At 47.6% G+C, this 24,675-nt stretch overlaps 1 protein-coding gene across 1 annotated transcript in view; it reads right to left on the bottom strand.

Annotated features, from left to right (window-relative positions):
* The window catches only part of CDH23 (cadherin related 23), a 215,113-nt gene that overhangs the window by 136,848 nt on the left and 53,590 nt on the right, over positions 1-24,675 (bottom strand). Inside the window, exons 5-6 of the mRNA XM_074874229.1 lie at positions 22,445-22,492; positions 22,114-22,206 (exon numbers count right to left, since the gene is read on the bottom strand). Coding sequence (XP_074730330.1) covers positions 22,114-22,206; positions 22,445-22,492 — 141 coding nt within the window. The remainder of the gene's footprint in view (positions 1-22,113; positions 22,207-22,444; positions 22,493-24,675) is intronic.

Below are 24,675 nucleotides of genomic sequence, written 5' to 3'. Positions count from 1 at the left end.
GAATACCAAGAGGCAGCCAACAGCGGAGAATCAATACCTCCCAAGAGGTGGGATTATTAGGGAGAGAAAGGGGCTTGAAAGATCCATAAGTGCCTGATGACTGACTATTTCCAAACGACCGTCCACTGAATGAAAATTGCCTTCGGAGGGATGCCAGGCCCTTTCTGAGGGTGTGCATTTAGCTTGGGGATGCTGCCACATCTCTGTGAGGAGCTGCAAAGCCGGGTGGTGAAATGTGGCCATCACTCCCCCCTACCCTTCCAGCAAAGGCTTGAGATCCCACTGCAAAAGGGAGCTCTTCTCTTTCTGGGGTGCACCCTTTTCTGGGGGTGGAAGGTGCCAGGTAACATCCCAAGAAGAATTTTAGGTAAACCACGCTCATGCATTTTGGCCTGTGCACTGGCATTTCTATCAGAAATGCCTCAAAAAGAGGCAGCAGGAGAAAATGTGGGTTTACAATTCTTCTTTTGTTTTTGACAGCATACCCGAAACATCCCTGCAGTCATTAACAAATCAGATTTGCCAATTCCCCTTATTTCCTATAAAAGACAGTCATGTTCCATCAGTATCTTTTAAATAGCCATTTCCATGCTTTGCTCAACATCTCCGTGCTGCAGCCACACACATGGTCCACCCTACTACAGACATCCCCAGAAAATTATATCTGGTTTACACCTCTTCATAATGCCATGGGAATCCACCAGGATCTCCTCCAGCACTTCCAAGTGACGATTACTTCTGTTTTCAGCCCCAGCAGAGCCCATTACCCACACGAGCCATCCTGTTCTCCAGGGACAGCCAAGCGTCTGAGCATCCCAGCAGCTAAGACGACAACACAGGACAATATCACTTTGCTTTTCCCTGGTATGGCAGGTGTATGCCTCCAAAAGCATCCATAGGACCTGTCTCTTGGATAACATAAATTCACGCACCTCCAGCCAAATATCTGCCCTCCAAACACGGAGGGAGCTCATTTTTAACAAGTATGCTTCTGGGCATTTCAGCTTTTCATCGAGCTCAGGTTTCACACACCCAGCAGCTCTCTGCCAAAAGCAGGCTGCTGAAAACACAGGCTGGAAGCTGCTCTTGGTGGCTTGGGGGAAACTCATGTTCGATTTAGCGTTAAGTACACTCAAAATACAAAAGTTGTCCCTAGATGAAAGCAGACAGGAGACCCAGGAGTCTCATTTTCTCAGGGGATAGCCAATTGCTCACAGCATATCTGGGTAGGAAAAATGAGTAAAAGCCAGAGCAGCTATCTCCTCTCTGATCACCCTGCAGCTCCAGTGTGTGCACATCTGGTTTTGGTTTTCCTTTTTTTGTTTAAACCATTTTTCAAAGGTGAAAACATAAATAAGATTTTCTTTTAGGAGGGGAGAGGAGGGAGATCACAGTGCAAGCAAGAAAGGAGTGAGGAGGACCCTAAAAGAGCAATTTCTAAAATATCAGCAGGAAAGAATTTGTCCAGGGACAGCTTGGATGTACTATTTCTTTTGCAAAGGAAGGTAAAAAGAGCTGTTCTATCTCTGGTTTTACACCATTTAGTTCATCAGCCTGGACAGGAGCTATACAGCAGGAGAAGAGCATTGCACAAGACATCATCTCTGAAACCTTCTTCCAGCACAGTTTCTTCTATTACTATTTATTTCTATTAAATGTATACAGGAGAAACCGAAAATGAGGTTTTGTTTTGTTTTTTAATTGAAGGAGCTATTTGCTAGCACTTAGCTCAGACTAGGGAAGAAGGGTCAAAACCTAATGATTCTTGAACAGGAATAGAGAGGGAAACACACGTGCAGCCTCCGTCCTGGACCAGCTTTGGCACGCCTGGCTCAGCACTGCTGGTGCCACAAACAGCACTTGGAGCTCCTCTGGGAGGATGGTGAAGCCCGGGGATGAAGGACAAAGGACAGCAGGAGTTAAGAAAGGGGACAGCAGCAGAAAACTCTTCCATCCAACCCCATGTTGGCCAAGAAAACTTTTCCATGCAAGCTTTCCAGAGAAATGACTGTTCTTCACAGAAAAAAAAAAAAAAACCCAACCCAAAAAACCAGAACAAAGAAGAAAAAGGCAACTCAACCCTTCCATTTCTGAGGTTCATAAAAGGCACAGGATTTAACCTTTACACACACATAGGACTACCCAGTGTCTGCTGAGGGCCAACAGACTAAAACAAAACAGCAACCGACATTAAAAATAAGGAAAATTCAAGTAGGAGCAGGAAAAACAAGCTCTAAGGAGGGCTCATTTTATACCAACACAGACCTTCATGGCTTGTGGTACTCTGCATCCTCTGACTGTGAGCAGACATCGTGCTCTCCTAAGCACAAGAGCTAAACAGAAGCAGTTGGTGCAGTGGCCACGGTTGGAGAAAGCACAGGTCTTGTAGGATCTACCCGTGACCTCAGCACATCCAGTTTGCAGACCTGAGTCTGCATGAAGGGCAGCTCACATTGTTGTATTTAAAATTATAATTAAGAGAACAGAGTAAAGAGGCTTATGTTGGGTTCACATACCTTCACTGTGATTTTGAAAGCACAAAAATGAACAAAAGGTGTCCTTGAATCAGAAAACCAACGAATGAGACTTGTAAGGAAGCCCAACAGTCCAAACAACCCACCAGATACTAGCTATTTCCAAGATCCTATCCCTCCCTCAAAGCCTGGATGAGAGGCAGTGAATGAACACTCAGCAGCAACAGATGTGGGCTATTTTGGGCCAGAATGAATGCCAGAGCTGGAATGGTGTAACAGTGTCAGCCAAATAACCGTAGTGACATCGGTTCTGGAAACGCTGTGCTGGAGGCAGGATTTCACCGCCTGACACAGCATCAGCCCCCAGCACAGGCAGTGGGAGCAGACTCCCCACAACAGCACACTGTCTGTCTCTCTGGCCACCTCTGCTTTGTCCTCCCAACACCCCAAAATGGAGGCGATATGGACCAACCACCTCACATGGTCCCAGCTAGAACAACTTCACAGCAGGGAGAGCGATGTAAAGTCACAGAACCATAGAATCATTTCTATTGGAAAAAAACCTTTAAGATCACGGAGTCTGACTGTAAACCTAACACTGACAAGTCCACCACTAAAGTACGTCCCTAAGTGCCACAGTCAGGTAGCAAAAGGATAACAGAAGGGAGATATAGCAACAGTAAGCGCTGTTAATAGTAAAGAGCTGCTAAAGGTAAGCATGCCCACCGAAGCAAAACACTGAAGTCAAAAGAAAATTCACCTGGATGAGGATAACCCAGAAACAAATATTCAGGTTGCAGCCCAAACTGCACATACAATTATGAATAAAAACAAGAGAGAGGACTTTTGATATCTTGGTGTAGTTCTTGTTTTCTACACATTCAGTGTACGCTTGGTTCGGGTCTTAACCAGGAAATGAAAATAAAAGCACCTTGTCAAAGTCATGATAAGGAGGAGGATTTGGGGGAACGAATGATGCCCGTTAGTTGTCAGTTGTAGCCAGTCCCCCAAGAGGTGAAAGAAGAAATGCCAGCCTGGCACTGGTGCAGTATTTAACCCAACTGCAGACCTGCTCCCATACGCTGTTGGTGCCCACCTGCTCTGCCAGCAAAATCCCATTAAAATGGAACAAGCAAAATGATGTTTCAAGAACAGATCTACTTCAAAACAGCTGCACCCAGCAAACATTATGTGGCCTAAGACTCAAATGTTCTTCTTCTTCCCATCAGTCAGGCTCGGTGAAGGATTTGCTGTGTGGGTTTTGTTTTGTTTATTACTTCTAATGACTTTCTCATTATCATTTTGCTGTGAAACATAAACGATGGTTATGGGAGAAATCATATTATTTGGATGGCTTTATTAAATTAGAGAGCAAATCTGTGTATATTTCTGGCTCAGGATAAATGTTTGAACTTTGAGAGGCCAAAATTCATTTTCAGACAAAGCCATTTTCAGAAGCTCTGGAATCAGTGGTTAAATTTGCCCTCAGCTGCAAGGGAGATGTATGGGGGTATTTCTCAATTTAATCCCTCCTAGCGATTTAACCAAATCACTAAACCAAAACCCCACTTCTAGATCCATTTATGAGAAGCTAGAGACTTGCGGAACATAATGGAGAAATAAAGGCAAAATAGCACTGAAAAAAAAATAAGTCATCCTGCCTCTGTGCCCCCATTCCCCTAGTCCTCATATGGGGACTTCATTCAGCTCACGCATTTTCTGTGAGTGAAATCACTGTCTTCACACATTCACAACAAGAGCTGAAAAAGTGTTTATTTCTACAGATACCGCTATGGCTGATAACACAAGTACAGCTCCACCAGAAATAGTAACAGCAGCCACCAGACATGCAAACGGGTAACTGCGCCAGTACAGGTTACCTGCAAGAATTAGAGATGCGCCACCTAAAATATACACGGAGACGTCTGGCACCTTATCTGCACTAGGGTTCCTGCAGGACCACCGGCAGGACTCAGCTGGTGGTGACAGTGGAAGAAAAGTGAGTGCGAAACACACACAGGACGAGAAAGCTGTTGCTAGATGGGCAGATGAGGTTGCAGTTTCCTCTTCCATCCATCCAGCCTTCCCTCCCTCCCAGTCCCAGGAGGGGACCAGAAACCAAATACATTTTTCAGGCATCAAATCAAAGGGCCCCCCAGCCGTTTAAAACCAATACCTGACACTGGAATAAACCTGTTAAAAAGAATAAATTCCCCCAAGCACACCCAAAGGGAAAAAGCAATAGAAAATCGACCCTGATAAAAGGTCTGTTAAATGAAAGCATTTTCGGCATGCCAACCCAAAATCTACGGCGTGCAACAAGCAAGCTTTGTGAGAGGAATCCCTGCTGGAAAAAGACAGCCAGGAAGAGGAGGGGAAATGTTTGGGGTGCTCTATTCACCATTATGGTAGGGAACGTGATATGAACTACAAGCGACAGGCTTGTCTGTGGACCCCAGGACCCCAAAGACAGACAGTCTCAAGAAGCCCAAGCATCTGGTGGGAGTACTGGTACCCAAGGATGAGAAAAGACACAGGCCAGGACTATGCCAAGCTGGAAGCAAGTAAGATTTATTCTGCTAATAATTCAGAAATCAGGAGCAAAGGGACTTGGGGGGAAAAAAAAAAAAAAAAAGGGAAAGGGGTAGTTTTTCAGGCAGGGGCAGCTCCACGGCGCTGGCCATGAGCAGCTGTACTCACAGCTGCTGGAGGATAGAAAGCAGGAATCAGTCCTACCTGTACCCTGTTCAGGGTAAAATACAACTTGCCATCTTTCCTCCACAAGCTGGAGACAAGTAGAAGTGTTGCCTCAGGCATCCCGGCCAGCCCTGGACATGCCTCACCCCCTCTGCTCCAACATCACACTGTCGGTGGGCAGCAGGAGCTGCTCCACCAACTCCACAGCCAAGGGATGCCCACTCCTTGCACAAGGCAAAAGGAGGGGAATAAAAAAGATGTTGAAAGAAACTGAGGCAGGCAAACCCAGGACAGCTATGAATCCCTCTGTCTAATCCTTTCTTTAAGAAGGAGCTGCAGGAACACAAGTACTCTTGTTTCACAGCGGTGCAGTTTCCTTGGGAGAGACTCTGGTTCACCCTGGAGCACACAGTAGGAAACACAGGACCACCACATCTCCAAGTCATCCTAAGTGCCCTGGGCAGCAGTCCTGCCACTCTTCCCAGAAATTTGCACACAGCAACCATGAAGGAAGGAGGCCAACATGTAGCTGTCTGAGGTTTTCCTGCCAGCTCAGGTTTAGGTTCATGTTACAGGAGGATCCATTTGAGTGTCAGATGTGCTAAGGGCATGTAAATTGTTGCTACTTCATCCGGTTTGATTCCATCTTATCTGGCTGTAAGTCACTTTTTTGCAAGACTGTGGGTCAGTCTCAAGGGTTTGGAGGGAACTGTCATCATCTGTTGCGTTATTTTGTCTGTGTTATTTTAAATCTTGGTGCTCTGCTGGAACAGCAAGCACAGCTGCGACAGACCTTATGCAGGTGGTGAAATATATGGCCACAGAAGCATGTTGCCCGTGGATATCAAACCTGTGGCTATTGTTTCACCTAACGCCAGCCCGTTGTCCTACATGGACCAGGAGAAGCTGGAGACTTCTTTCCCAGGGACTGTTGGACAGGATCCAGCTCCCCTGCTGCTGACCCCTCTCTCACTTAGTAAACATGTCACACAAATAAATGCAGAAACAGCTGGATCTGCAATGAACTAAAGATGAGCAACACCCACAAAAGAACAAGTTAAAGCCTCCTTCTCTCAGACCCTCTGGGAGCTGCAGGTCACCACCATGTGTCACTGCTACCATTTCCCCTTCAAGGACTCCCACTGGACTGCTAAAAACCCCCAAACACTCAAGAGCATGCTGCTTCTCCTTTTCTGCGAGTGAGGTACTTTGGTACTTGCAGGCAGATTTTTTCAATGAATGCCAGGCAGCTCCTCTTCTTCCTCCTCTATTTTCTTCCTCCTCCTCACGCCCTGCCAGGGTGCCTGCTGGCACAACCTAGCAACTCTCTGGGTTTTCTGACACCTGCCATCCCCACCAAAGCCACGGTCCCACCTGGGACCCAAGGAGCAGCAGCATGGCATACAAGGGACTGGCAGCTTGTGGCAAGGAACCCAACAAAGATCCCTTGCTAATTAGCAATGAGACCCACTCAGCTGGAGCACCGAATAAAGCTATTAGTTTATTCCCCCCTTCAAGGTGAGGAACTTTTCTGGGTAGCTGAACAACGTCTCCTTCCGTAAAGCATCTCTGCTCATTATTTGTAGGACATCGCTACAACCAACTAGCCTAAGGCAGGCCAGAAAGGCTATAAACTACACCGGTTTTCCCCAGGTGTAGTAATGAAAGTGATGTAAATGGGAGTAAGTCAATTGTGTGAATCCTCCTCACAGTCCCAGTGCAGAAGGACCTAAACCAGAAGACATGTCTCTGCATTGAGGCTGAACATCCTGGCATCCCCTATCCTCCCGTGGTATTTAATCTGCGGGTAGAGAGGGGAGCATTCACATTCCTGAGCTTGTATGAAAACACTAGTTGTGACCATTTCTTACCTTCCCCACAAACGCTTCAAGACAACTCTTGAGCTGAGACTCGGGGGGGGAGGAGGGGTGCATGTAAAAAACCCAATCCTATCGACCCTGACAACCCCTTTTATTCTGTACATATCCAGTGGTATCATATTTCTAAACCCACAGCCAGGCAGATGTTTCAGCTGCTCAAGAGGAAGTCACGGATGTAGCCAGGAACACACAAGTTGGGGTGTGGTGCCTGAAAGCAGCTTCCCAATGCCTGTGCAGAGGAGCCTGCACTGAATAAAAGGTTCAGCCACAGTGGATGGCAACAAGCAATACCATGTTTCACACACCACCTGCATAGCACACCTAGGAATAGGGTTGCAACACGAAACACATTGATGAAGAACTGATGTGACACTCTTCCAGCAAACTCCTGTGTCCAGGCACAATGTCCTACTTCTTACAACAAAAAGACAGAAATCCTATAAACACATTTACCCTTTGAAAAACATCTCTTGACACCAAATCAATGGAAATAACCTGCACCCTTTTCCCACAAGAAGCTGGTAAAACACTTGCTTCAAGCGCAAGGAGGAGTTTGTGTTCCATTCCCCCTCTCTTCCAGTGCTTATCACCCCCTTCACTCCTGGTCACACCGTTTTCCAGAAGCAAGAGCACCCCAGAGGATCCAAACACCCCACCAAATGAATGGGGAGACAGAGGAAAAGGAGAAGAGCGACTTTGCCAACCATATTTTTCTGAACTCCTAGAAAGGAAGAAAGAGAGAAGCCAAGCCTCCTTGGGAAGCAAAGCCTTTAAGTTAAATGTATCATGAAAAAGAAAACTTCTGTCACTGCTTAAAAAGGTTTTTGACAGGTCTTCATTTGTAACCCACAAACAAATGCAGTTTCTCATGCTCCATGAACTCTAATATCACTTCATAGCAGACCTGAACCCAACTCTCCATTGAAAACCCAGAGAAGCAACCACATTAAAATAGCTCTCTCCACTGCTTTTGGGCACACCAGAAATCTTTCATTTCAGGAGCTGCACTTAAGTGCCTGGCAGCACAACCTGAATAGATAGAAACGGCTGCTCAAAATCATTTCAATAGCTTTGGGTGGACCAGTTGCTGTTAAGTCAAGCCTAACAAACAAGGCATTATTATACAAGACAGAAAGAAATAGTGCTTTGCCCTATTTAAGCTACAGACAAGGTTCAGAAACACCTTTTGTGATTTAGTTGATGAGAGACTGGCCATAACGCAACAGTTCAGACCTGCATGGCCATCTAAGAGCCCCCCGCTGCCTAGGAGAAGGGCTACAGAAAGCAAAGAGAAGAGTCATCCACCGCACACCAGGGTTAGGGATAGAGGGGAGAAATAAGGACCCACTCCAGACCAAGGACTTCAAACAGCATGTGACACAGCAGGTGGGACAATCTCCTCCATGCCTTGCTCTGTAAGAAGGCAGTTATTCAGAGAGGCAAACCGAACAGGCAGCTTCTCAACACGTGTGTCTGTGGCAGTCTGCCTCAAAAGCAACATCAATGGGCATGATGCCAGAGTGGTGCCAGCATAGCACGATGCTGAGATGCAGGCTCTTGTCAAAAACTATATTTGAGAGATGGCCAACAGTCACAGAAATGCACAAACCAGGCCCCATCTCCAGGAGAACAGAAGGATGAATGGAAGCAAAGAGAAGACCATCTTCTAAGTGATGAAGAAGCTGAAGAACCAACGTCCCACAACAACCCAAAAGATATGGATAACGTGTCCACTGGCCACAGACTTTGCACCCAGCTTGAAACCTCAAAACTAGCTGCAAAAACACTAAGATCAGTCCTTGGCTACCTGCTCCACAGCTCACACCTTTCATCCTTGCTCATACATTTAAAAGTTTAGCCAGCATGACCTGTGTACTCAAATAGTCCCTTTTAGGAGATTTACAACCCAGCTAGGTGTGGAAATTTATATTTCATCTGCACAATGCAAGCAGTGCATTTTCACCTCTTAATTTTTTGTTAATTTTGGTTTCGTGCTTTCTTTCTGCAGAGTTCCCAAGATTTCATGTCAGCTACTAACTCACCCCTCCTTCTGAAAGCAGGACGAGTGGCTACAAAGTCCAGGTTTGTCACCAGCCAGAGGAATCCTCTAGAAAGAAAACCTGCAGGAGAGAGATAAGAAGCATCTCCTCCGCTCATCGGAATTCAGGAAAAAGACCAAAACAAATATTAATGAGAGGCACTTAACTGCGCCTGTTCAGCAATCAATAATGCACAACAAGGTATGCAATCGGGCCGTGCACTTCACGCCGTCGCTGTGCCGGAGGTCCCAGATGGAGGGGTCTTCTGCTAATCCCCTCCTTGAGGTTGTATCGGCAGCTCTCCAAGCCCCCATCCCCTTCCACGGTCTCCCTCCATTAGAGAAGCAGGGGACCAGAGCAGTGACTAACATCTCGCAGTTGTGTTTAATGATTACATTCATCCCAACTAGCCATATTCCTCTTTTTTTTTTTTTTATTAATCTAGTCCTTCCAATTATTCAAACGTATCACCCCTTTGGCCATGCCAGTGAACACTCTGGAGCCTTTCTCCATGCATGGGTGGCATTTGCACAACAGGTGTCACAGGGAGGGGGTGCGGGACTGCTTGGTGGGGCTCCGCTTTGACACCCTGCACAGGGAAGGGGTGCGGTGGGAGGATGTGATGATCACAGATGGACGCAGAGAAATGCCGTCCGAGCTGCAGGGGCTTGTCTGGAGAGTGGACTGATGCCTGCAAGAGTGGAGATTGCAGCTCAGGAACCTATTTACCTTTCTGTGCCTGTTTCACACAAAACCTTCATCTGTCACTAGTCCAGCTTCTCCTCCGTGTCACCCCTATAGGGACCATCTCCCACCCCTGCCCACAAGCACCGGGCAGAGGAGGGTGACTGGGGGGACTCAGTCGAGGGGGTGCTCCCCTGACCTCCCACTCTTCCAACAGGATTCCCGGGCTGGCATTTGAGGGCGCTTCAGCGGGTCCTGCGGTGCAGGCTGCGGGAAAAGAATGGCTTTCAGCTCAATTACCCTTCACATTCCAATTCCATAACGCTCTGATGAGGCTTTTTTTAACCACCCCCCCCACCCCCCCCACCCCCAAAAAAGCACGCCTGCCGCAGCCCAGCCTCAAGCGCAAACGTGCAGAAGGGATGCAACTCGCAGCCCTTGGAGCTGGTGTGAGGCTAGGCTCTCCTATCCCTGCTGCCCACCTTTCCTGAAGGTCTCCTCTAGGCTGCCTTTTCCTCTCCTTGCCAGGCACCCTCCTGCCGGAGACTGGGCTCCTTCTTGCTCTTCTTCCAGCTTCTGCTTGACTCTTGAGCTCCCAAGACCAAAACACCAGACACACAGAGATCAGGCTCCTCGGAAATTTATGTTAGGTGCAAGCAGAAAGCACCATCGCCACTGCTTGGGCCACCAAACACTCCCATACACACCACAGAGACAGAACAATGCCACACAGCCACTTACGCTCCTCTCTTCAGAGATGCATGCAATAAGAAAATAAATGCAGTGAAAGATTCACTGCTTCACACGACTAAAAGTGAAAAATAGGTCTGCTATCTTCCAGAGAAGAGTTGACCTCCTCCTGACATCATCTAAGCAGGTCAAAAGATGACGTGCGAGCACACAGCAAGACACTAGTTAAGATGATGAGGGACTGATGATGAAGGACATGTTCTGGAGGTGCAACCTTGCTGAAGAAGTACCATTTGCCCTACAGATAGAGGTAGGTCTTGTGTTCAAGGTCCTCAGAAATGAGGTCATCAAGGAAAAGCCTTGCAGAGAAGGCCCCCTGTGAAGTGTGGTGGGATACCTGGCTGGCCCACCCACGTTAGGAGGATGCAGGATCCCAGCTTTCTCTCAGCCCATTCCCTGGAAGCTCATGCAGCCCTCAGACCTGAGGAGGAATTTGCACACAAGGTAGACGTGCTCAGAGGCAATGCTGCAGCTATGTCCTACAGGGCAGAGACATCCCCCCCTTGCATGATGCCTGGTCTTTAGCCCCAACACCATTTCCCTCCCTGCTGATTGCAAGGACTTGGATGAACTACAGTGCTATAGTCCTCAGAGGCTCGTACCAAAAGAAACAGCCTCTTTGCAAAATTTCCTTCCCAAATGCACAAGTTATATATAGGAAAACAAAATACCCACCTGTCCTGTTATTTCACCAACCAGCTGAAAACCCCTGTGATGCTTCACGGGCCATCAGCTAACCACTGCAGTGGAACAGCTTTATGCTTTAACCCTCTCAGCCTACCTCAAAGGCAAGGCACGGGCAGCACATCTCGGAGAGGGCAGCGTTTTCTCCTGGGAGGCCGAGAAATCTGCACACGCACATCTGGCCATGTGTTTCCAGCATGTTTAATAGAATGATTTTCCAAGTGCTGGCTCAGTAGCTCCTGACCCGTGTAGGTTTGGGGTCCTCCAAATCACAAGCGCAGCAGAAATCATTCCCCATTCAGGTTGCTTATCAAGGTCTGGTTATGGTATGAAGCAGAGGTAGGTCCCATTTTCTTCAAATCTTAGAGGGCTGTGTTCTCAACTTACCTCTAAATAAAGATTTACTAATTAGTGGAAGTTATTTACATCTTCCACTCTTGGTAATGAACTGAGAAGTGCTAAAAAAAGCATTCCTATGGGTAACAAACTCCTTCCTTTCTCCTTAAATATGGAGGTAGTGCTGGTGGCCACCCTGGCACAAACAGCCAGACTCTAGGTCATCTAAGCAGGAGGTGCCTCCAAACACATGAGCAACCAAGACTCATCACACACAGGCTGAGCAGGAGGTGGCTAAATTAATTAATACCTCCTCTTCTCCCTTCCCTCCTTCTCATCACCCTTTCAAGTTTGATTTACAATCGCAGGCCAAGCCTAGCTGGAAGTGACGTATCAACATGATGAAAACCAAGGCAGGTTTGAAAAAAAGGAAGACTCAGTATAACCATCACCTGAGCTCAGAGGAGATGGACAGGCTGCGGCTGAATGCATCACACTGGCACCCCAGTGAGACCCCCTGGACCACGCTGAATAAGCTCAGTCCCTGGAAAGAGAGGGACAAACAACTCCTGTCCCTAAACCAGGACAACCTAAACTCTGCAACATAGGGTGACAGCCACCAGCTCTCTCCTTCTACCAGTGCACGTCTTCACGCTTTCCTTAATTGTTTGGAAATGTACTGCACTGGGACACGGAGCTGGCTTGAACGGCTGTTTATCGAGACCCTTTGCACGCACGTGCAAATGCATGTGTGCACGAAACTGCCTTGTGAGCTGTGCATGTTGAAAAAAGAGCAGAGCCTGACATTTGGACAGCAAGGCAGAGCGGCAGAAACACAGCAGGAGTCGGGAAAGCGGCGGTGGAGAGGCAAGAAAACTGCAAAAGCGTATTTGCAAAGCTCATTTACTGCATGTTTGCTCAGTTCTGCTACTCAGAAGGGAGGGGGCCTGATGGCAATACTGCAGCAGTGAAGACTAGCTCCATAGGTGCCCGGCAGCTCAGCATGATGCTGCCCCAGGCCAAGCCTTCCCGCACAACATAGCTGTCTGAACTCACATAGACTTGGATTTGGTTTGCATCCTCATTTAGGGGGGGGGAAAAAAAAAAAAAATGCTTTTCAAATCTCCTGTAAAACAAATCCTGAAAACCAAAAACTTTCAGTTTTTTTTTTTCTTGAAACAAAATTGCCTTGAACCCTATATTCAGTTTTCCTGCTCTCTTCATTATTCACACTAACAAAATAAATCAACCACATTTTAGGTTTCAACAGCAATTAATAGTTGAAATCAAGAAATGGCTGCCTAATACTGATTGAAACTTCTTCTTAGATTAAAATTTCTTCCATTTGTAATGAAAATAGTTTGGATCCAATACAAACAGTTCAGTTCACATATAAATATTTTAAAAATATAGAGAAACTGATTTAGTCTATTATTTTATCACAAAGTATGACCAGCAGGAGAAAGCTTATTATACATGACTGTCACTCACACATTACAAACTAATAAAATACAAACTGCAATTCTGAAAAAGAAATTGGAATGAATCTATTGCAAGAGCGATTTTTATTGTTCTTTTGAAACACTATTTCTGCCCAGCTTTGCTGTCAAAATGGCAACATTTTTCCTAAATATTTCCATCTTAATTAAAACCGGCGTTTTTATTGAAAAAGTGCTTTGGCAAGCCTCTTCTGCCAGCTCTAGCCTCACCTTCCCTAGCTGCCCTGAGCGAGGATGCTAACATGTGCCCACCTTGCAGGTCTGCTGCTGAGCTCAATTATTTCGGGTTGAAAAGAGCCCGTATCCTAAAATGGTAGTGGCTGGGGCACCATCCCCCAGCACGGTGCATTTCAGTATGACCTTAATCATACTTTAATTTAGGCGGCACGATTGAAAAAGGAGCCCAAAACAACAAACTGCGTGATTATATGGATAAAAAAAATTTCACTTTCAGTGAAGGCTCTTTTGCTGCCTTGCACTGAGCAGTTGCTACCCGCACGCTGCCTTCGCAGCCTGAACGCGTTAATAAACATTTCTACAGCCAGGCACGCTCCTGCTGCTGACTTAAAAGATGATGTACAGAGAGGGAGGTAAACTAAACAGGGATGCAAAGGGAGGGGATGCGGCTTTTGCTGGCTGGCACGAGATAATAAGTTACGTCCCGGGCTTCTGGGAGAATATCGTAACCAGAGGAAAGAGAGATAAAACAAAACTAATTGCTAGCAGGTCACATTCATTAGCTCCTCGCTTCTCTGCCTGTTTCTGGCAGCAGAGAGCCCTTCCTCCTGCCGGGGACAAGGAAGAGACCTTGAAGCCATCTGCTGCCCAGATGTGTAAGTGTAATTATTCCAAAAGGGTTGGGCTCAAATGCCCCGTGCGGGTGCTTCCAGTCCCCGTTAGAAGAGCAGCCTTTCAGCCCAAGCCTCAGTCGCTCCTGCAGCAAGAGATGCTGCGGGACCACAACTGGTTGTCTGAGCAACCCAGCCACTTGCTGTCAGCGGGGCCGAGGGGATCCCAAGGAGCCGTCATCACTTGGCATTGGCCATCCTATGCTCAGAAGTTGTCCTGACCTTGGAGACGGGTCTGAGACAGACACCTGTAATAAACTCAGAGCTCTGAAAATCAGCAAGGGACGGGAAGGTACTGGGTCACAGCACCCATACAAGGAAACTCCCGCAGAGCGCTGGAGAGCATGCCTGCATCCTGGGGTTGTTCAGGAGCTCAGCGAGTGAGGATGTTTTCCCTTGTCCCCCATTTCTTCCAAGAGGAATGATTATTGATTTGTCTAAGTTACCTGTCCCCTCTTCATCTGGCTGCTCCTCACTTGGAGAATGCTTCTGTATACTTTCTCTTCCTCTGCCCCAAGATTATTTCTTTGGCTCTGGGAGTCTTATTTTCCCAGCACGATGGCTCCTCCACAGAGGCACCGAATTGCTTGCTGCCCCACACTAGCTTTCCTTTCAGATCTAAATCTGCTGTTTTCTCCCCTTTCTGCTTTCCCCTGTCCCCCTCATCTACCCCAGCATTATACTGGTCAGAACAGCACGACTATTTCTAATTTTCAGGCTGCCCTCCCTCCTTGCTGCACTATTCTTCCAGAAAGAGCCCAAGTTTTGCCTGGTGGAAATGACTGTTATCTCCAGGACACTTTACACATTACTTCCACGCCATTTGGAGTTTTCCGCCCCAGTAGTTTCTGTTGCGTCTCTCATTTCACTCCTTGGGCACGTGTTTTAAAGGACCAGGGTCTCCTATTCACCAGTGAAGCCAGACGAGTGACAGGACTGCTAGAGGTGGAGACTTTCTTTCTCCCTAGGATGTCAGGACATCACTTGAGACCCTTTGACATTCTCTGTCTGGCGTCACAGTATATGCATCAGCAACAATGACAAAAACTTGAACACAGATGACCTTCAAGAGGGAGGGATGCTTCCAGGTCTGAGCACCTGCTTCATCACACAACAACTTCCTCCACGCAAGCCTCCCAGCCCTGTGCAACCCCCCATACCCAAGCCATGCCACTCAAAGCCCCCATGTCTTACCATACAGATGCAGCATGACTCTTTAATAAGCACCTCACCCCTTAGAAAAGTTTCTGCCTAAATCCTACTGACATCTCCAACGTCTGCTGTGCAAACCCTTTAGCCCAAATGCTGTTTCAATGCACTGCAGCCTGTTTTGTTTAAGCGTCTTTCTTCGGTGCTGGCAGAAAAGAGCGGGGAGAAGATGGCAGCTGCCGCCTGGTGTGCTTCCAAGCTCTTGCCCGAAGGAACCTCCAGCATCCGAAAGCCAGAATGAATGCCCAAGACAGCGCCTGAACTTCCCTGCACTTAAACAGTCCGTTTACATTGTGCTTGCATGTGGAAAGTGGGGATCTTTATGAATATTTACAAACTCGCCCCAGAGCCAAATGTAGCCAGCCTGCCAACACACATGGCATCCCCCCCCCCCCCCCCCCCCGTCAGAGTAAACTCAGCCTGATGACTTGTGCATTATTCACATCCCTCAGTCCCTATCCGCTTGCTACTTTCTCAGTCCCCCTTCTTTCTGCTCTTCCATGCCAGTGCAAGGCAGGAGATGGGCACTTGCACAGCCTCTCGATTACTGATGGGAAAGGGCATCCCACGGCACTGCTGGCAAAACCTTGACTCGGCAGTTTTCTCTATGTAAAGATATGTTTTAACATTCAATCTTCCTAGGCAATATAGAAATAGCCCCATCTTGGTGGATCTTGCAGGCTGGGGTTGGGAGAGGAGGGGAGAAGGCATAATTTCTTTGAGGGATACTATATCCTACCTAGTGATTACAGAGCAGATGAAACCCTCTCAAAAGGATTATCTCATCCAGCTTAGAGATGGCTTTTTAATAGGTGGACAGTACGGCTGTACCTAAGACTATTGGAGGGAAGGCACACCCTTCACAATGTGTCTCTGCTTCCATGAGTTTGCTGGACAAAATTGGAAAGTAATTAAAGGTTGCTCAAAAATAATAATTTTTTAAAATCTGGAAAGAAGAAATGTCAAAACAAATGCATGATGACCAGCTCTGTGAAGCTGGAGAGATGATATGGAGACCTAACCTGTTATTTTGTCAGTCAATTATTCCCTCAGGGTTCATGGAAGCTGGCTTTGAAACTCAGCAACAATAAAGACAATTAAAAAGGAGGATGCTCGGGAAGTTTGGTAACTGTTTCACCTGCTGCAGATTATCGCCGCGTACCTGTGCAACTGAGACCCTCTCACTGTGGTGAGCACCAGTCAGAGCCTCACTTCCCGCTTCTCCAACAGGCACCAGAGGTGAGAGATCACCCTCAGTCCCCAGCGCCAGCCACACCAATGGGATGTCAGGGTGGAGAAGAGATGGAGGTGCTTGCCTACCCAGGAGAGAATCGGCTTGCTTCTGGCCAACAGTATTTAATGAACATTCATTTAATGAATAATTAGCTACTTTTTTTGTCACCTCTCTAGGAAGTTTTTTTTTTAAAAAAAAAAAAAAAAAAATCAACAGAATATCACAGCGTAAATAAATAAATAAAATTGTATCTGAAGTGCTGTGGAGGAGTTCAATACTCTTGCAAATTTTGTGTGTGCAAGGGTGGCAGAGGGAGGGGACGGCTGGATTAGTTATTCATCGTAAATTATTAATCCACACAGAAGCATAAGGGCATGGAGAGAAGGAAAACAGTCAGTGAGGAGAAGGGGGGAAAAAAGGGAAAAAAAAGGAAATAAGAAAGAAAAACAGCCAGAAATGATTATAGGCCATTTTGCAATGTGGCTGAAACATCTTTCTTATCAGCTCTGTTATCATTGCCTTCAATTTAAAGGCTCTTTATTTAAAGGAGGGGAAAAAAAAAAAAACAAACCAAAAGGTGCCTGGGAGCATGCAAGGGAATGGCTAATGTGGCTGAAGTGGGAGCTCACGCTCACTGCAGCTGCTTCGTATGCGCAGCATCAGGCCTCGGAGCCATCGCAATAGAATTATATGAGCCCCTGAAGACTCCCTGGCAGGATGGCAGGGAAACTGATGTAATTACCGACATTATTACCATTAAAGCAAAATAATAATTTTAATTACTGCTAGGGCTTTTGAGGCTTTCTCTGATCCTCCCTGCCCCTGCTCATCATCTAGCATGGTCTGGTTCCAGGATGTGTAATGGGACAGGGCAGTGATGGTCCCCTCCTTTCCCTCGCCCTCCCCGCCAAGCACTTTTCTGCACAATTAAAAAAAAAAAAAATCATAAAAGCCACTATTTCAACTACGCCACCATATTAAGGATGGAAATGGTGACCAGCAGCTTGTGAAGGCTCAATCCCAAAGGCTACTCCCTGAGCAGAAGGGACCACTGTTGATGGTAAGTGCCCGCCTGCCTTCCAATTAAAATAAATTGCTAAATCAGGGCTGAGTTTAGAAAATGCGATACCTGCAAGCTGGACTGTAGTTGCCTAGCTGATGCTGTGTACAGCCCAGAAACTTTCCTTTCCCACAGCCCTGCCTCTTACTGGTGCTTGCTTGAACAGAAGACGAGATGAGCACATTCCCAAGGCGGATGGTTGTGGTTATAGATGCACAGTGGGGGCCTTTTGAAAACAGAGCCCTGTTATAATTAATATCTCCTGTCAAGTTACAGATACTTTTTCATGGTGCAACTGTCATCTCATGAATGGTTGGGGCGCTAAATGGCAGTCTCTGGCCTAGAGCCTGGCTGGGGACAGCTTTTTGCTGGAAGATGTAACCCAATAATACATATTACTTTATAAATCACTCAGTGTGTTAACTGTAACAGGAGGAGTGAGGTGGGGAGAGCACCAAAGGAGAGAAAACCCCACTGGAAACCTCCTGAGGGAACATTCAGCAAAGAAACCAATAATTAAGTGACCTTTCTGTCAACATGTGAAGACTGACAATGCTCCAGGGCTAAGAGAAGGTCACGGATGGTTTGAACTTGATCAGCAGGCTCAGGATGCTGGGGGGTTATGAGGGAAAACAGCTCTTCAGAAGGAGGTACTAGACTTGGTTACCACACCACACAACAGCCTCAGTGTTTGAGGAACCTCTGCAGGATCCAAGATGTGGTCCTGCAGACGGCATAGCACCTGGAAGCAGCAGATACAGAAGAGAGGCTTGCAGAGCCATGCTTTTTAAGCATAAGCTTAAAGGTTGTTCACTTCAAAGGCAACTGGAGGGCTGCATGCCCCAGAGGGTCTCATGTTTGGAAGCTGGGACAGAAAAGCCTAGCAGGTACCCAGGGGGAACAGTCCGTCCCGATCCCAACACCACACCAGGTACCACAAAATCAACACAGGGGCTTGGCTCCACTTCCCTTGCTCGCTTCACGTAGAAGAGTTGAACCGTGACAACCCAACAAGACTGCATTTCCCACAGATCCAGTCAAATGGAAAAATAGATCAGATAAAGCAGATCGGACTTGTCAGAAACTGAGGCATCGCCACAACAGCCTGCCACGGGCTTAGTAATATATCTCTCCTGATTTAAAAGCCAAACCCTGACACTCCCAGAAACATGGTACCCTGGGGCTGGTTGAGGATGAGGAGTGTAAAAAAGAGCATGTGCACGAGGTGAAGTGCAAGGGATGCGTTCAAGAGAAGAACAAACCCTGAAGGTCAGAGTAGCAAGCACATGAGTGGCTATCTAATGTACTACAGCAGCACCACAGGGCACAGACACAGGCACACACGTCCTAGCAAACTGGAAAGCCATAAAAGTCTATTATAGCAAATCAAACAGCAGTCAGCATGACAGCCATTAGCCTGAAATAAATACACGAGAACTTAATGAGCTCTGTCGAGGCCAGCTTGGTGAATTAAGTTGCCAATTCTAGCAGGATTCCCCTTTTCTTTACAGACTTGAAAGCGTCCGCACCGCCTCGTTGCCTTTTGACAAGCAAATCACGGGGCGCCCTTGCCCAGACGGGACGGACGATTACACTGGAGCAACGTCCCTCTACTGACACGCAGGCCCTCACTCAGCTATTCCAGGCAGGTGCTGGGGATGCGATTAAGACACAACAAGCGCAGAGGACCAGTGGCATCAGCCCAACACATGACCTGGTCTGGGTATTCAGAGCTGCTGCGACACAGAGGAGGTCACGGTTAAACTCTCACCCCTCCTCATGCTACAGAGGAATCATGCCCGCAGCACGTGCCCAAATAAATTCCCATTCTCAAATCAAGTGGACTGCGTAAAATGCCAGGACGGGTATTTAAAGTCAGTATTGTTTTTAAAGGTCAGTTTACTCCATATTCCATTTATTTATGCACACTCTTCTTTTGACTTTCCTAGTGCCACACAATAGCAGTGAGGTTTAAATAGCCTTTCTGTTGCTGCTCCATTAGCTAGGACAACTGCAAATCGATACATCCATTTATCTCAAAATTAAAAAGAGAAAAACCCTCATTAGCTGCCAATTCTGCACAGAGCCAGTTTATGCAAAGCTGCACTAGCACTTCTGCTAGCCTCTTCTCCGTACCCAAGCTCCAGTCCCTCTTTATTCATTAGCTATAGGCCCTTTGGCTTGCACTGAGTGGTCTTTGAGGCAGATTTTGTTACCCATACCCTTGCTGCTCACCCTGGCCTGAGCTGTCTAGAGCATGAGGGTGACCTGGGGATGCTCTCATCCCCTACCATGACTGGTTTCCCAGCCTCAGCTGCATCCCAGGTGTCCCCTGGCCCTGGGGGCCTCAGCTTCTGAAGGCACATCTCCATGCCACATCACCTCCAGCTTCAAGTACTTGGGGACAAGCAACGGGAACAACCCGTGGCCCAGCAAAACTCTCAAAGCAAGAGGGGTATCTCTTCCTTGAGAGCCATGCCAGCACACACAGAGTAAATTCACTGCTTGCATCTCTTGTGGGCTGTAGCCCTTGGAGGGTCCTCCTTAGGTGGTGGGACCCCATCTCCTCTTCTCACAGTGCCTGACAAGGAAAGGCTGTCTCCCCAGCAGAAGAACAGAAGCGCCTCCAGGATGCTGGCTGAGCAACGAGTTTGTGGCTCATTACCTTTGATTGGTGCCCTTGGTTAAAGATCATGGATAGAAACTGGAAACTGGCACACGATGCCTCGTAATTAGATTAGGCCAACCTCCAGAAAAGCACAGCTCTGAAGGCCAAGTGCTAGAGCAGGTGCACAGGGGGAAGCCCCATGCTTGTTATACCCCAAAGAATTAGACAGTCGTGGAAATCCCTCCCAGCAGAACTGCGGCTCACGTACACAGCGTGACATGTGAGAGGGAGGCTCTGGGGTTCAGCTGCTGCTTCTTTTATTTATTTTTTGCCCAGGTCACCTGCCCACAGTTCCCTTTCCTCAGCCAGCCTTAATTTTCAAACCAGCACTGCACCTTTGCCCTCCCTGTTCCCCAGGCTTGACACAGGTTAAGATCGGAAATGTGTAAGGCTTAAGACTTGCAGTATCAGCTCTTAAGGCAGAAGCGACAAGCAAGAAGAGATATGGCACAGCTGCTCCAGATATATAAACACCAGGGCTTAACACAGCACCAGTTCCCAGGGGAGACACAGAAACCCACTTCCCATCTCTCTCTTCACATGCAGAAGGGAGTCCTCTGTACCAGGTGCTGTAAATAGCAAAACCGAAGGTAAATCTGAGGGCAGAGGAGAGGATGCTGTTCTCCTTCAGTCCTACTGACATTCCCTCTGCTTTGCAGACCTCTGCAGATAGATCATCACCAGGAGGAGCAGTAGCAAGGCAAGACGGCCACCCATCAGCTTCCAGAGGTCCGAGCAGAAAGGCGAGAGCGAGGAGTAGCTCACACAGGTTTTGCCAAGTCATTTCTGCACCATTCGTGCTTTAAAGAGGAGAAGAAATTACTCTGACCCAGTGTCATTCTCAAAGGGAGGTTTCAGATGACTTGGCGCAAAGATGAGACTAAAACTCCCGGATCATACATCACAAGCAACTTAATGAAGAAACCTCATCCTCACAGCAGAGGGACAGGGAAAGATCAAAGCCCAGCACGGCAGGGCATCAGCAGGCAGCATATTAAATAAACTGTTGTAACACAATCGTTTGTACCTCTCAATTACCGAAGACTGCTTGATTTCACACACACAGACACACACTTGACCTCATCCACACCCCGAGGCATGCTCTGGGAAAAACAGGCTCTGCCCTGGCACCAGGGTGCAAGAGGGAGAGGTTTCCTCCGCTGGAGGACATGAAATGCCCTACTAATCCCCTATTTCAAATGTAATACCTTGACCTTGTCCTCCTAGCACCAGCAAGCACCTTTCACTCCACATCTTTTAAGTCTAAATTCACATCAGATCTGCAAGTTCCTGGCGTATTTCTGCCAAGCTAAGCTCTAGGTGCAGAAGCTCTCCCTGATGATATGACTAGGTTTGCCTCCTTTGCAATGGCCAGCACAGAGAGAGAGTGGCAGAAGGTTGTGGAAACTGTCCTTGGAGATATTCAACACTTGGCTGGAGAGAACTGAGCAACATGATCTAGTATGAAAATCCTCTCTGCTTTAGTGGGAGCTTGGGCCAGATGATCTCCTGTGGTCCCTTCCAATCTACTTTATTCCTAGGACATCATGGGACAAGTCCTGCTATGGAGCTGTTAGAAAAAAACACCAACAAAGGCAGAAGCCTTTGGTCAGGACTCTGCCAGAAATCAGGAATTTGGAGAAATATTTAATCCTGCCTCAGGTCACACCTCTGTGACAAGAGCTGCACATCCTCCCTGGCTCAAACGAATAGAAACAGATTCCCATGTACAGCTATTGTCAAACTTCACATTTGTCATTGGGAAAGATGACCAAGGCTGTAAAGACTCTGAGCTCCAAACCTCCTCTTCCACCTGCCTTCCCCCAACACGTGGTCACTTTGCTTCGGCCCATTTTCAGGCAACAATAACTTCCAGAGGTTTAACCCTCCCCCCAACCCCAGTGAGGGTCCAGGGCAGGAGGACAATCCCGTACTTCGGTGGCCCTCACACAGCCAGGCGGACAGCTCTGCAGTGGCAACCAGACAGCAAGCATGGCCACTGAGGAAGAGCCAGAAGCCAGGCTCCAGGGAGAGGCTGCAGCAATCCCTACCTCTGGGATGCGGACGCTGTAGGGCTGGTTGTGGAACTGCGGAGCGTTGTCATTCACATCTCCAACTTGGATGTTGACTGTCCCTTTGATCACCTGCAGTCAACAACGATAACAACAGGGAGTAGGCGTCAGCTTTACACGTGGATTTAAAACCTGAAGCAAGATTGTGGCTGTGTTTTCTGACTTGGGCTTTTGGCAAGTGATGGCCAGGGGGAACCCTGGCTCCCCAGACCCTTCAGGGTGATGCAGAAGGTTCCCCAGCAACCCACGGTCATCCTCTCCTCTTCCCTCTGCCCGTGCCACAGACCATGAAATGAGAAGCCACACTTACCCCTTCGCTGTCACTGACAGAAAATTCAACCGTGAATTCTGACTTAGTCTGAAAGGGAAGGAGAAGAAAAACATATAATTAAAGATACTGTAGTGTTTATCTGCAGATGTCAGGCTTGGGATTTTTAGCCAATATTATTACATGCAAAATGCTTCCAGGACCTTCAAGAAGAGAAGGGGCGCTTGAGTGCAATTACCTACGTTGAGTATAAAATGCTGAGAAATATTAATGCCAGCAGGGCTTCGGTGTATTTCACAGGCGTGGAGAGCTGCGCTGCCCTGGGTCAGGAGGATGTGGGCACTACGGAACCAACTCCACAACTAGCAGCCAAGCTCTTTAAACAGACAGCTAGGCTAAAGTAGATGAGAGCAGCCCACTGCTTAACCTTCTGCAGTGTGCCAGCAAGACCTGGCTCTCTTTGCATGCCCGCCCGGTCCCCAGTGCTGCAGGCTGCCTGCTTGTAGCATCAAGAGGGAGTAAGTGGAAGGCAGAGAAAAGCGGTTTACACCCATGTTGTACTGTGATCTGACACCATCTCCGACTGCAAGATACAGGGATGATGCAAAAAGAGAAGAAAATCCAATGAAAAAGCTGTGTAATTAGCTTTTGTTCAAGACGACAATACCACACAGTCTCACTGAGACATTTAAATCTTGGTGTTGCTTTCCCAATTTACCTGCCATGCAGCAGTTCTTGGGATATCACATAGCTGGGAACACTAGGATAAAGTCCAGGGTCTGTAGTAAGAACTGGCTGAAATCCCATAAGCTCATTCAAAAAAATGCCTGTGTAGCCCTCTCTGCCGCTCGCTGCCTTAACTAAATTAACAGCTTGGTCTTAAATGGTAATATATTAAAGTCACTGGTTGCTGGGGTGAGGGACAAGTAGGGAAGAGGGGATTATTTCAGTGTCAGTGCAGGGGGATATTGCTAGTGGAGGCAGACCTCTTCCTCACCTTTCTTTTCCATCAGCAATCGTTTTGTTCATGTTTTACCAAGGAATCATACAGGAATGGACAGCAGGATTTGGACCAACGCACCTATTTGGTACCTGGGCTCTACCTGGTGTTTTGGTTCCCCCAGTCCCAGCGATCCCTTCCTCCCCCAGCATCCTTTCCCACCCCCAGTGCCCCTGCCCTGCCTGAGCTGCTAGACCACAGCAACTTGTTGTTTCCAAGACATTGAATGACTCAAGTGTGTCCAAAGAAGGGCAACGAAGCTGGTGAAGGGTCTGGAGGGCAGGTCTTATGAGGAGTGGCTGAGGGAACTGGGGGGGTTTAGTCTGGAGAAGAGGAGGCTGAGGGGAGACCTCATCACCCTCTACAACTCCCTGAAAGGAGGGTGCAGAGAAGGGGGATGAGTCTCTTGAGCCAAGGAACAAGCGCCAGGACAAGAGGGAATGGCCTCAAGCTGCACCAGGGAAGGTTTAGGCTGGCTCTTAGGAATTATTTCTTTCCAGAAGGGGTTGTTGGGTGTTGGAATGGGCTGCCCAGGGCAGGGGTGGAGTCCCCATGCCTGGAGGGGTTTAAGAGTTGGGTTGACCCAGCGCTGAGGGATCTGCTGGAGTTGGGAACTGTCAGTGTGAGGTTCATGGTTGGACTAGGTGATCTTCAAGGTCTTTTCCAACCTAGGTGATTCTGTGTGATTCTGTGCAGGAAAGGCTGGAAAGCAAGCCTGAAATGGCTCTCCACGCTGCAGATTTGGTTGATTTATTCCTAATAAGATCAGCTCAGGGACAGGCAGCAGCCGCTAGTGCCCAGACCAGGTGCTCTGCTTGCACCAGGATAGCAGTTCATCTTGGAGAAGAGTTTGGGGAACAGCTTACCAGAGCATGCACCCCTCCTGCCCCCGCATCTGCTCCCCCAGGCCCCTGCATCCAAATATCTGGGGAATTCAACCTAAGAAAGCCTCTCCTAGCTCCTACCTTGGAGCAATGCTTGCAGGCAAAAGGAAGAGTTGAGATACAGATGGAGAGGAGAGCCTCTCCTCCTTGTGACATCCCACCCTGCTACATCAGTGTTTTTCACCCGTTTCCCCTTTAAGCATCGGTGCAACCGTGAGGGACAAAGCAGTAGGGAGGAAAGGAAAAATAGGAGATAAGAAACAACCTGTTGAGCATTTATATTTTAAAAACTTGATAAAATAATCAGAGAAAGCTGCCACATGTTTATTTCTGTCTCCACCTTTCATTTCATCATAGACTTTTTTTAGACTCTGGGTCTGTCTTTTTTT

This window comes from Strix uralensis, chromosome 7, assembly GCF_047716275.1.
Source record: "Strix uralensis isolate ZFMK-TIS-50842 chromosome 7, bStrUra1, whole genome shotgun sequence".
Lineage (NCBI taxonomy): Eukaryota > Metazoa > Chordata > Aves > Strigiformes > Strigidae > Strix > Strix uralensis.
This window is presented reverse-complemented; position numbering and strand designations above follow the sequence as displayed.